Consider the following 14034-nt stretch of genomic DNA (forward strand, 5'->3'; position numbering starts at 1 on the left):
TGTTAGGACCGGTTAAGTTTCTAATACGCTCCAAAGTAATACAAATCAAGATTTGATTGTTTTAGCCTTAAAATTTATTTCATGATGGCTACTGAATCTTTAACAGAATTCCTGTTTCATGGCTATTAAGCAGATTCGGGCAGGTAAAAATTTAAAATGCATGCAATTTGCAACACCCTACTCTAGCATTGTAGCGATGCTAGTCCAGTCAAAGCCCTTGGAAATTGGATTCAAAATTGTGATTATACAATTGAAAATCAGAAATTACTATATTTTAAATACTGTCCAATTGTCCATCAAACAAGACATATAACTAAGCAACAAATGAAGCAAATGTCATGCCTGCCTTTTAATACTTCAAAAAATTAATCAAGTAAAGCTTCTAGACGTGCAAGTAAAAGAATTCAGCAAAATTGGTGAAGTATATTGCAAAGCGCCTTACCATTGATCATTTGGGGCCACAACGACCTACAATGTCCGGCAAAATAATGTAGGGAGAACAATACTAGTATGTTGTCCACTACATTTAGACAAGGCATCCATCAGCTTTTATATGTGCATACTGCGCACCTGTTAATACAACAGACAGTAAATTGTCGTTAAAACTTCGATATGCCAGTAAAATCACAAAAGCTTCCCATCAGCACTTAAATAGTAAAAAGGGAAAGATATTGTAAACAAAAAAATTTACAGCAGAAAGGAGCAAAAAAAGGAAATATTATATTGCAAAGGAGAATATGTGGTGTACACTGTACATCAATGAATATAGCAAAGTTTAATATTTTAATAGCAATTACTGTACAAGTGTAAAAGGCACTGTTTGTGATAACTCAACTCTAAATAGATTCATGTGAGCGTAAAGAAAGAAGATATTACACTCCAAGCAATAATCTCTGCCAATAACCAAAAATTGTACACATGGTCATTTACAAAATTATATGTGTCCACCTTCCTCTGTGGTTAGTATGCCACCAAATTCTGTACATTTTGCTCACTATATAAGAACAAGCAACAATTTAACTGAGCATGACTACAGACACGAGTTACTTTTCCTCCAAAGTTGAAGTGCATCAAGGTGAGCTTCACCAACAAAAGCGGCACAAACATCCCTCATGAGCGACTTTGTATAGGTGCTTGATTTATAAGACACTAGGTCTGAAACCTTGCAAGCCTATCCCAATATTTCTTCAATATGTAGATACTATAACAACATTTTCAAGGGCCTTTCCGATTTAACTCTGCCTGGTCAAGTCGAGCTGATCTCCAAGATAGCGAATAGCTAGATTTAAGTAAGATTCCCAATGATGAGGAACATGCTGCTCGGACAATAGCATCAGTTGAGTGAATCATTTTGCTCACCAGCATGTCAAATACCTGCACAGTTCTATATCTTAGAATACGTCTAAATCATGCAAGGGGTCACAATATAATTTTTATAAAAAATAGCAAAGTGGATGTGTGGATGATGTCTTCTGGACACACCATACAGTAATTGTTAGCGTCAGAGTGTTTTAGCCCTTTTAGGTGTGTACCCAGAAGCATCATGTTCTTTGAGCTCTCGGATTTCAGAAAAGCATAACATATGCTGAACAGAAATAGTATGAGTGTATGACATAGATTTGAAAATAACATTAAAATAAACAACATACGTTGGAAAATAACATGGCTATGAACAAAATAACATAGGTTTGAAAATATTAGTGAACGAAAAATAGCATTATTTTCAAATCATTACGATGTTATTTTTTACAATCTCCATTCTTTGTTACTTGACTTGTTTCATTTATCACCCTTGCTAATGCATATATCTAATCATCAATAATCCAATATCTTTCATTTCTAATAAGTAAATATTACTCCCACCGTCCTCCATTGATAGTCACTTTTGCTAAAAAAATCACGGAAGTTAAGGAGAAATATAGAAAGTTCATTGAAAAAGTAAATTTACATTGGGTATACAAAAAAGTAGAGAGAGAAAGTAATTAAAGTACATGGGAAAGTAAGATTTACATGGGAAAGTTAAATTGCACAAATATATTTGCAAATGTTAGAGAATTTTGGTAAAAAAAAAAAATAATATTAATGGTACTTGAAAAAAGCAAATGTGACTAACATTTTGAGTCACCAAAAAAGGCAAAATTGACTATCAATCGGGGATAGAGGGAGTATAAATAATAGATATTAGGATAGCATTTATTAGAGATGATTTGAACAAGATCTCACAGGAGAATATTATTCTTTACATATATATAGCAAATGACTAAAATTGTAGAAAGAGCAAAAGTCAAATTAGGTCAAGTAAAAACGACATGAAGAAGTAATTGCCATGTTATGTTTTATTCATAATAACATGTTTTAAATTCAACATTATGTAAAATTTTGTCCATTTTCATAATTTATTTGTGTAATTCCATGTTTTCGTATGCTATCATTTTGGGATTATGAAGAACATGCTGCTCAAGAGATTGAGAGTGCAATCTAATACACCCCCGTCGTCAAATTGTTGTCCTCTTAGGTTGGGGCACATTATCAAGAATAGATAGTATGAAAATTTAGAATAAAAAATAGATTAATGGAGAAAGATTTAGAGGAGGGCCTCACATCATATAGAATAAGAAGAAAGAGAGTGACACTGGGATAGTTAGCGGAAGGGCCCCCATAACATGGGTTCAATGAGTTAGGTTAACGGAATCTCATAGGACAATTACTTGAGAACAGAGGGAGTAATGGGCTAGGTAGCATTCAGTCCTCAGCAAGGGATGCACAAAATACTGTTAAAATAAGGCAATATAGTAAAAGAATCCCAAAACACTATCAAGATACTTCAGAATTTGTAGAGTATCAAATTGGATGTACTCCCTAGCCATTGGTTCAGAAATAACCTGTGAGTAATAAAGAGCCAAAATGCGTTGATCATCTGTCTGTGAGAGCATACTACTGCAGAAGTACATAGCATTAGCCTGAATTATAGGCCAAGGAACATCAAACGCCTGCATTATAAAGGGAATATCATCAGACCTCGTGTTCTTAGAAGCTCTACTATGGATCAGCAAAAATATGATAATTAATTAGTCTACTTTCCAAAGTCTAGGAGAAATAACAAGATAATGCATGTTGCCGCAGAGCCAAATTCCGTTGATCATCTCTCTCTCTCTCTAACACAGTAACGCAAACGATCACGCATACGCACATACCCACATGCACCGGGGCAAAGCCATGAATTTAAATATGGGTAGGCCGAGATTTATTAAGTATATTGTATATCCTTCAATTTTCTCATTGCAAAATATTTTCTTTTGTGGTATTTGCGATATTATAAATTAGATAAACAATATTTTATAAAGCAACACAAAATATTTCATCAAAATAATGCAAAATACACCCAGAAGGATCGAACACAAGATCAGTGTATTTGAAGTTAGTAGACCCCGCTATAACCACTAAGCTATTCGTTAGTAGCTAGATTTAGCTACAATTTTATTGTACATGTAATATATTTATGGGGGCCAGCCTTCAAAATAAAAGAGTCATCAGTTGGGCCACGAGGGCCGGGCCTCCACCAGCCTCCCCCCCTGGCTCCACCCCTGCATATGCACCACTCACAACTTTCCTTTGTTTGACAATTTTCCCTTTTACCTATGTGTTTTAAGACCAATAAACAAATAGCAAAAGGAACATAATATTAAAACAAAAGCATATTAGCAGCAATCTGATACAGCAAATTCTATTTCTCATACATATGATTTTGGTTCAACATAGGTATGAAGTAATTTCTGAGCAAGATTCTACCTGAATAGCTGAAGCCAAGTAAGTTCCTATCCTAGAAGCCATATTTTGAGAAAAATGCTTTGTCAAGTCTTTGACAAAATCTTCATAGTCACTCCTGTGAAAAGATATGATTTGAATAAAAACAAAGCAAAAAGGCTCATTATCCAACTAGAGCTCTTGGTAACAAAATCATACCGATGATCAGAATGAAAATAATGGGTAGTTAGAAGAGTAGAAGTTCCTTGCACATCCATAAATGACACAATTTGCTTGAGAGATTTCTGTCCAAAAAAAAACACACACACACACACACACACAAATGTGTTGATTCTTTCACCAAAAATAGCTAAGAGTGTAGATAGCACACACATGTCAGGCAACAAAGAAGGGGATATTAAGATAATGGAGGAGCAGGAGAATAGATTAAGGGCAATTATGATATACCCTGCAAGCCTCACGATTGCTGACATCATCATCATGAAGATGCAAAACCAGACGTGGTAAAACAGCATGTACCTGTGACCAACGACCAACAACCAACAACATAAGTCATGATAATACAGCAATGCCATCTTAGTACCTTAATTCAGCGAGCATAATGAAGTAATAAATAATAAGTTGGGCCAAGGAAAAAAAAGAAAAAAAAACCTGCTCTAAGAAGGCTTCACGCTGTGTCCCAGCTGCAAAGTTGCTCAGTTCCCCAAAAGCTGCAATAGACTTGGCTCTGATCTTTGTATTCATGCAAACCTGTTTAAAGGTATTGACAACACTCATGAAAGGCTATGTAAAGATAACGAAATTTTTGATTTACAAGTGCTTGATTCAAACAAATACAAACCAAAAGGCATATGGCCAAATAATAAAATCGACATAAATAATATAAAGTTCTTAACAAACTTGGTATATTTTTTTATTTTTTTTTCTTACCAAACTAAGTTTGGCCAAGTGGAAAGGAGAGCACCTTCAGACTTCAAGGTTAGGGGTTCAATCTCTACTAGGGGTCTTTGGGAGAAGGATCCTCTTACCCGACCACCACTTACAAAGTGTCTAGCCTGGTAACTCAAGTCGGGTTAACCAGTGAGGAATGGGTAGGACACTTCTTAGTACTAATGTACTATAGTATGCATATAAATTTCCACATTCTTCATTATGAGTACTATACATGCGTTAAAAATTCATTTATATATGACATACTTTTTAAAAATATTTTCGTGCATCGCATGAGTATCAACCTAGTTTGTGTATAAATTAATACAATTGGTGAGTGTGTCAATGGGGTGACAGTGGAGTGAGTGGGTGTAAGAAAAAGGAGGATAAAGTAAGTGAGATAATGTGTAAAGAGGTGGTGGCTGGGTGTAAATAAAATATGGATTAGGTATGAGAGATTAAGTGAAAAGCTGTAAATAGTGTGGGGTAAGCAGGGAAGGTAGTAAAAAAAAGTTCATCAATATAACAAGAAAAAAGAGTAAAGAAATTTCAATTTCGGAAATCATAAAGAACTTACAGCTCAAAAGAGCAAAGGTAGGATGACGTTGAATGATCTTAAAAATTATGTAAAAATATGCAAAATTGTTCTACTCTTACTCAGTGGGCAAAAACTTGGGTCTTAATTTTTAAAAGGAAAATAAGGGGCAAGTCTGAGGATTTTAACTCAAATAACCTAGTAAGCACTTCAAGGATTCAAATTGTTTAAGACCCTTATTATGTTGTAAATAGATAGAAAAGGGGAAATTAAGAAAAGAGGTATGTAAGATGCACCACTATTTTTACCAGCTAATTCATGAATAGACACCAAATTGATTAAGACCTATGTTACATGGGTATGAGTATCTGAAATGGATACATATTTGAGTGTCTGATACAGCATTATCAAAATACTAAGGGCCTGTTCCGATTGACTGAACTGAGCTGAGCTGAGCTGAACTGAACTTATAATTAGTGATTTTTAACTACGGATTAGTGATCTTTGATTATTTATTGATTATTTATTACTATACATATGTGTATATACAAATGTACATATTATAGAATTTCAACGGAAGAGAACAGGCCCTAAGACACGGGGACTCACTTGAAGGTTGCGAACTCGTACAGCAAGATTAATAAGAATTGGCTCCACAGCTTCATCGGGTGATGAGTCAAGTACCTTCAAAATTTTAGAGTAGAAAAAAATCAAAAAGGGGGAATAAAAGACAGGTTAGATGCAAACTCAAGAAAAGTATATTGAATAGAATTAATGGAATCACCATGATCAAACATGACACAGCAGTAAGTTGCACCAATTCATCAGAATCTTCTAGCAAAGCTAGTATAACGCCAAGCACTTGGGTCGCATATTGACTAATATGAATAGAAGGCATCTGCAATCAGACAATATGACCCTTGGAAGTGAGAGGAAAGACTGATAGATTAAAGTACAAGTACCTACTACACATATACAAGTATCAAAAGCTGGGAACAGGGGCATCAATGCTTCAAGCATTTTATTAAATGCATAAAGAATGCTGCCTGATACACACACTAGACAGTAGAAGTCTGATAAAAGATATCAGACCATACAGCCACACATTGTCACATGCAACAATCGAATCTTAAAAGAGAATGAGTAACCTCATTTGCCAATAACACACCCAGAAATTACGTATAAATCACCATTAGGTATAATTTCATGTTTGTTTGACGTTGCTTTAATTCTCATTCATGTTTAATTTAGGTTTAAGATTTTGAAAGTTGGATAGGATACAAGTTGAATCAGAATCGAGCGATTACAGATCAGGTTAATGTAGAATAGGTTTGTGGCTTTGTGCTTTTTCAGAATAGATCAGTATTATTTGGCTTAATTGTCACGAGACTCATAATAGTCCTAAATACTTTTATTTTCATCCTCTGACAGATTATAATAAATTAATAATGCAATATCAAAAATGAAGCTATACAAAGTAGGTAAATAGAATTGAAACTACAAAATGAATCTTAGATCCATTTTGGTCGTATACAGTGAGGATCAAGTTTCATCTCAAGGTTTTATTTCCCCTGAGATAGTTGTTTAATCACAAGGTTTGATTATCATATTTGTGTGAAAATTGACCAATGTCAATTTTGTCAAGTCCTACAAGGCAGACATCTGACAGTAACTCTTCTCCTCTACAATAGATGTATATATAAAAAAGCAAAAAGAAAAAAATTATTATGATACCTGAACGAGTCCTCTAAGACAAAGCCGTCTTATAGATGCAGAGTCATCAGATACATGGCGACATAAGGTTTCAACCATCTGCTCTAACAAGCAATCATATCCGTCACTACAACATTACAAGAAAAGTAACTGCATTAGTGGGGAATGAAAATCTCATACAAGGTTGGCCATTGGGGACAGGGAGGGGTTTTAGGGAAAAAAGTTACTGTGGTGCAATGCTTTTATAGAATTTTTTGCTCTATGGTTTGAATGTAATTTGCGGATCTTAGAAGCTATATCATCTTTTACTTTGCTCAGGGGAACTTAATTTGGCGTCGGTATGAATTTCTTGGTTAAGAAGGTTCGATATTCCCTATATTTTCACATAAATCACTCAAAACATCCACCAGGCTAACAAAATCTTTGAAAAAACAATTTTTCACAATTGCTTGGTGATCCTTAAAGGTCTTCCCCCTTATGATCTCTTTCATAAGGTCGCATTGATCTCTTTCAAAGGTCGCATGCACTGAGGTTTGGTCATGACAAAATTTCCTAATTTCAGGTATAGATTTTCCCTAGGAAAACTCAATCAGTTCAGGGGGTCTAGCTATATCAATGATTAAAATTACTACTTCATCTGTCAACAACTCTCAATTCAGAAACAAAAACCAAAGAAATAGTGTACCATGTAGATAGAGTATATACTATTATGTAGTCCACATAAATTTATCAGTCATTGTATTTTTAAGATTCCACCAACAGAAACTTGTTCAAATGCAATAAATAGAATTTATAACATATAGTTCAGTGATCTTTCAATTTCTCCAGACAGTTCAGAGTCATATGACAAATGTCAAAAGCATATTATTATAAAGAACAACAAAAATTGCACGTAAAGTGGCCTCTATGACCTGGTCCTTATAGTCAGAAGAAGCGGTGTATAGTGTCATCCGGTCAGATCTGAGTATCTCATACAAGCTTACAGGACCATATACTGCCACACTTCCACTCAAAAAGGGGTAGTAACCTATAGAATTTGGCTTCATACATACTTTCAAAATCAAACATCTACTAGTTGTACGACAATATGCATGCAAATGCTGAAATACCTTCTATTGTGAATGATTTCCTCTCAAAACATAACACCATGCATATATAGTTTCAAGCACCAGTAGTAATGTAGTCATTGAATATCTCTACCAGAGCTACCAAAGTTCTAAGTTTTGACTTGCTTTAGATTGATTTCTTCCACTAACAATTAAAAAATTGGTGATTGACGTGGGTTTGACATTTTTCCTATAGCAAAAGTTAAATATACACCCCATAGAATCCATCATTTCTATACACTCTCCAGTAGAATCCACAAAAGCTATACACTCTGGGATATTGTCTCAGAGACATTCACAACTCACTAGCTTACTTATCTCTAAAACACGACAGAATGAACAGGAGCTTTAAGAATATAGAAGAAGAGAGCATGGAAATACATTGGCACTACATTAATCTGAATGACAGAAAAACAACTATGCCTGTCTAATAAATTTGTTTATCATAAATGAAAAGCAAAGGATGTTAATCCAGTCATACCTAAAGCGAACAAATTCAGACAATGAGGCAGCTGCAGCCTCCCTTTGGAAATTTTGGTGTTCATTTAAGGATATGCTTAGAATTGAACAAATGGCTGGAACCTGTGGCAGTCAAACAGAAAATAGAAGTTTACAGTTATGAAATCATCCCAAAAGGGTAACTAGTTAGTGGCATGTCAGCACCAAAATGATCATAAAATAGTCCTCTGCACTCGCAATTTTTCGAAATTTCTCAGCAACTCTCCTAAACTTTATTAGAATTTTCCCAAAAATGTGTTCGCACGTCCTGTTATTAAAATAAAGTGTTTATAAAAACAAATTTAAAATTTAATGATCGGCTGGAAAAGGGGGAAAAATAACAATTACTCACCCATTGTACTTATCACCCTTAGCAATTTCATTCCATGTTCAATTACTTTTATCAATACTCACTCCTTTCATTTACGGAGTACCAAAGTGATGACATTAGTAATTTCAAAATTATTAAAATTGTGATTTCTTTATTCTCCTTTCATCACAATAAATGCAGTAACAACAACAACATATGATGCTTCTAAATTTTCATATTACAGCTGCTACAAGACTTCGACTGCCATTTTGAAGAAAACATGCAGAACAGAAGGTGTAATTGCTTCCTAGTTTATCATATTACCTCCTTTGGTCTCTTTATAGATACACAACTTGCTATGTCTCCGATAAGACTCACCCACTTCTCATTCTGACTTTGCTCTCCATCTCTTGCTAAGATCTAATACATAACAATAATATTATTCTTCTACCAAAAGCTAATATTGTTAAATTCTTACAGGAAGATTGAGATGGTCAACCAAAAATGATTTTAATCCTTGACAAACCTTTCCCATTTCAAGATCTCCCACACATTCACAGAATGCTTGAAATGCAATCAACAGAGCTCTGCAAAATCATAAAGAGGAATTGAAATTGATGGTGAAGAGACAGATGCAAGTAAACAACTCTCGTACCTAGCCAACATCAGCACTAGGAAATGTCATGCAGGACTTTACCGTAAAGGTTCAGGTTGACCTGAACTAGCAAGACCATGACAGCTTCCAAGCTGTAGAGTAAGTGCTGCAAGGACAGTAGCATAACTCTGTTGAACAGCCTTCTTTCCAACTTTTCCACCACCCCTGCAAGGATACTCCATTGCTGTTATTGTCATCATATATTACTGTTTGCTGCTTTATTGATTTGTTATGCCATACTTTACCTGAAGAAGGCTGTTAGAGCAAATATAGATGCTTGCAATATCTCATTCTCACAATAAGGGCTAGCACCATGACTTGAGCCATCTCCTTTTTCAGGTAAAAGTCTATTGATAGGAGTGTGATTTAAGACTGATATGACATGCTCCAAGAACAAATATGAAAGCACACTATGCTGAGAAAAAGCCTGCAATAGAGTATTTGTAGAGACTTAGCAAAGTGAAAGCGACAAAAAAGTATGGAATGACAGAAACGGATATTCACATGACAAATGAATATGCTAAAAATAACTCATTAGCTTCATTGTGAGTTTAAGGCAACAGGGGAATTTAAGAGTTACTCAGTGGAGGCATAATTGGGCTAATATACTATCTGTTTCTGTTATTAATCAACATGTTTTCTGTTACTGTGCTCCCAGGCTCCCAGCTACTCTTATTCAAAATATACTTGGGATAAAAAAAATAATAATAAATAAAAACAATAAAAAATAAAAAACTAAGTGATATATTAGCATGAACTTTGCAGAAACATAACATCCTTAGATTCCTTACAGCTTCAAACTTCAACATAACCTGAAAGATAAAAAAAAACGCATACACCATAAGTTCAGGTGACTGGTGGCCACAACCTACCTACTCTTCTATGTGCAAGCCCTCTCCTTCTACCTAACTATAGAGGCAGATGTGGGAGAATGATCAGGTATCTCTGAGAAGTAATAAGATGTGTCTTTTGATTGTGGTAGACCCATATTTATTCAACTTTGATGAAAGTTCAAAATATAGATTAGATCTAGAAATCTTGTCCTCTGGACAATGGAATCACCGAATTAGATCTATCATCTATCTATCATATCAAACGCGCTCCACAATCCCATATCCCTGATACCTCCATATCGTCCAATCCACACTTACCACAAACTGACAGCAAGCATGCCTATGTCCCTTGCCTTTAGCCATTCTACACTTTTTATACATCTCTGTCTCACCTTATTAGGGTCCATCTCTTTTACATAGCAAAAGGAACAAAGCTTGTTAAAGAGCGAGCTTAAAAAGTATTGGAAACAAACAAACAGGGTTGAAGAACCAATAAATGTCCCTTTTGTCGAGAGTTTTAATGTACAATAAAAAAAACTTAATGAACATAATATATTTAAAAGTTCCATATATCATACCTAAGAACAAGAAGTGTTTGTGTCATGGATATATTAATATGGATCAAAAAATATATGTTAAGCACATATACAGAAATTATAGACATCTATGCACAAATGTTAAACACCACCACCACCACCAAGGCACCAACAACAACAACAACACCAACAACAACAACAATAACAACACCAACAAAACCAACAACAACAGCAGCAACACCACCACCACCACCAACAACAACAACAACAACAACGACACCAACACCAACACCACCACCACCACCACACCAACAACAACAACACACTCGATTTCCTTTTCTTTTCAAGATAAGATGAGTTCTTATTTAGTCGAAGGATAAAACTCTTAGAAGCAAAATCTGAAATACTAAATCAAGATAATGAGCTGAACAACTACATCATGACATAATCAATGAACACCCATTAGTACTCACACAAAATGCATCTTGCATTGGCCAGCCACCACGTAATCTAGATATGTCTTTTGTGACAATATCCCTTCCAGCTGCAGCTAAGACTTCATCAAAAACAACTTTTGAACTTGTGTTTTCTGCAAGAGAAGATATCTTTCGATAATTAAGGGAAAATTTTTACAAAAAATACCTAATAGCTTCGCATAATTTGCACAGCTATGTGACTAAGCAAATATTTCTGTAACAAGTAAAAAAGGATACAGCGCCAAGAGTTTCCTGCCGCAAATATTTTTCAGTCACATGGCCTACCGCAGAGAGAAGGGATTGTGTTGTCCTGCAGGAGATACATTGAACGAAAAAGAGAACTCAATCTCCATTCAAAGGAAACAATAAATAGATTTTAATAATTTCTAATAAAGAAGAAACCTTGAAACATCAGATTCATTGAGCTCACTCTTCCTCTTCATTACAAATTCAGTCACAGCCTGGATAGAACCTTCAGCTGATTGCTTGATTTTGTCACATATAGCAGTTGTACAACCATGCAACGCAGCAACAAGCTGAGAGTGTACTAAGATTTCAGAACCACATGTTGAAATTATTTGCAAGTTCCATTGGACAGAGGCAACTTATTTCAAAAAACTTAGCCTATACCAGTGCAAGTTGTGCAACCCATCTTAATACAAATACAACCATCAGAGATATACTACAGTAATTAGCAAATTGCTCCAGATCAGTTATCAGTAAATCATTCAGAGGCAGTATAAGGATCAACTCACAACACTGAACAATTAATTGTACCACATGAATGGGTACATGCTAACTTCTTGAACAGCCAAAAATAGAACAATTTTCTCTTTACTAGGATAGAATATATCTCCTTGGCCCCAGTAATATGAGTACTGATTTCAAAGAGGATCTAAGATGAACAGGTGAAAGCATAAATGGTTTGCTAAAGAAAGTTTCTTGATCCTTGTCCATAATATCTATTTAAAAAAAGTAAGGGTAGTTGGCCAGATAAGTGCTCCTTAATTATGCAAGAACGATACATTCTCCGTCTCAAAATAAAAGCCCAATTGTACAAAAAATCTTGTGCATAAGTAAAAGGCCCATTTCTTATTTGGGTGGGGTTTATCATACACTAACTTCTTTTTTTATTCAAATTTGATCAACAAAACTTCTCTGACCCCAATATATTAATCTTAGTTCTCTTTAAACAATAAAGGAAATTTTGCAAAAAACCACCTTTTATAAGCAATTTTTTGCAAGAAAGCACCTTATAAATTTTTTTTTGCAATGACGCACCTTAATCAAATTTTTTTTGCAAATCAATACCTTTATGTCGGAAAATGAGGTTTGACCCCATTTTCCGGCGTTGACTACCCCAATCTACCCACGAAACCACCTCTCTCCCCAGCCCCACCCACGAAACCACCTCCCTCCTAAGCCTCACCAACAAAACCCCCCTTTCATGGCGTTGACCACCATAAACACACCCCCTTTTACGGCGTTGACCACCCTAAACACACCCCTTTAACGACGTTGACCACCCTAAACCCTCCTCTATAGCCCTAGCCACCCTTCTCCCCTCCACTGTCAATTTCGTGGGTGCAAATGGCGTAGTCAACGTCGGAAAATAGAGTTTATTTTCCGGCATAAAGGTATGGTTTTGCAAAAAAAAATTTGATTAAGGTGTGTCTTTGCAAAAAAAAAATTGATTAAGGTGTGTCTTTGCAAAAAAAAATTTATAAGGTGGTTTCTTGCAAAAAAATGCTTATAAAAGGTGGTTTTTTGCAAAATTTCCAACAATAAACTATGCCTACAATCCTACAACCATTCCATTTTATAAAACATTAGATAATATTCGAACCGTTCTCAGTTTTTTAAATTATTGATAAATAAAATATAGAAAATTCTTGAGAAATATGAAGTATAACAAAATAGTTAATTATAATAATAGTTTTCCAAAAAAAAAAAAAAAAAAAAAAAAAAGAATTTCCTAGGCAAAATAATGTATTAAAAAAAAAAAAAAAAAGAGAGTAGAGTTTTAGGAGGGAAAATTCCTTCCAAAAAAAATTACAATTTAGTATAGAGTAATAGATTGGTCCACAATACCCCTATCACAACTTCTCTCCTAAAACTGTGCCCAAGAGATATGGAGAGTTACTAAGTAATTTTTTTCTTTTTCTTTTGTCACTATTGTATTATTTCTTTGACTAACTGTTTGTTTGGATAAAGAAAGGGGAAGGAGAAGAGGAGGGGAGGGAAAGGAAGGGGAAGGAAGAATGGTGAGTTTGCCTTCCAAATCTCTCCATTGTTGGAGGGATCAATTTCCTACAATTTAATCATTCCATTTCTCTCCCCTCCAATTCCCTCCCTTCCTCATTTGCTATCAAAATGAAAGATACTCCATCTCTTCATTTCTCTTCCCTTCCTTTCCCTCCATTTCCTTCAATCCAAACACATCGTAAAGCACTATATAATTTGCATACATTTTTCCATTAGCTTCTTACTCATAGAAATTTCATATTTTAAAACATAGGAGGAAAAAATAACTCCTATATTAAGTCAAGTACTTACTTCATCCTTTGTAAACAATATGCAAATAGACGAAACAACCCTGTTGAAAACTTCAGAGGGATCAATAGAAGCATCCTGTTGAATGATTTGAGATGATATAAAGGATCATGATTCATAGAAG

The 14034-nt window shown here is 34.9% G+C and overlaps 1 protein-coding gene across 1 annotated transcript in view; it reads right to left on the reverse strand.

Moving 5' to 3' along the window:
- Positions 1 to 716: 716 nt before the first annotated feature.
- LOC145597497 (protein SHOOT GRAVITROPISM 6-like) overlaps positions 717 to 14034 on the reverse strand; it is a 48061-nt gene continuing 34743 nt past the window's right edge. The window contains exons 34-51 of the mRNA XM_081653682.1: positions 13914 to 13988; positions 11760 to 11893; positions 11595 to 11667; positions 11355 to 11486; positions 9758 to 9939; positions 9555 to 9677; positions 9384 to 9444; positions 9182 to 9277; positions 8531 to 8631; positions 6965 to 7070; positions 6015 to 6128; positions 5840 to 5914; positions 4417 to 4515; positions 4213 to 4284; positions 3964 to 4049; positions 3790 to 3883; positions 2883 to 2990; positions 717 to 1374 (exon numbers count right to left, since the gene is read on the reverse strand). Coding sequence (XP_081509808.1) covers positions 1216 to 1374; positions 2883 to 2990; positions 3790 to 3883; positions 3964 to 4049; positions 4213 to 4284; positions 4417 to 4515; positions 5840 to 5914; positions 6015 to 6128; positions 6965 to 7070; positions 8531 to 8631; positions 9182 to 9277; positions 9384 to 9444; positions 9555 to 9677; positions 9758 to 9939; positions 11355 to 11486; positions 11595 to 11667; positions 11760 to 11893; positions 13914 to 13988 — 1890 coding nt within the window. The 3' untranslated portion in view covers positions 717 to 1215. The remainder of the gene's footprint in view (positions 1375 to 2882; positions 2991 to 3789; positions 3884 to 3963; positions 4050 to 4212; positions 4285 to 4416; positions 4516 to 5839; positions 5915 to 6014; positions 6129 to 6964; positions 7071 to 8530; positions 8632 to 9181; positions 9278 to 9383; positions 9445 to 9554; positions 9678 to 9757; positions 9940 to 11354; positions 11487 to 11594; positions 11668 to 11759; positions 11894 to 13913; positions 13989 to 14034) is intronic.

Source organism: Chenopodium album, chromosome 2, assembly GCF_948465745.1.
Source record: "Chenopodium album chromosome 2, dcCheAlbu1.1, whole genome shotgun sequence".
NCBI lineage: Eukaryota > Viridiplantae > Streptophyta > Magnoliopsida > Caryophyllales > Amaranthaceae > Chenopodium > Chenopodium album.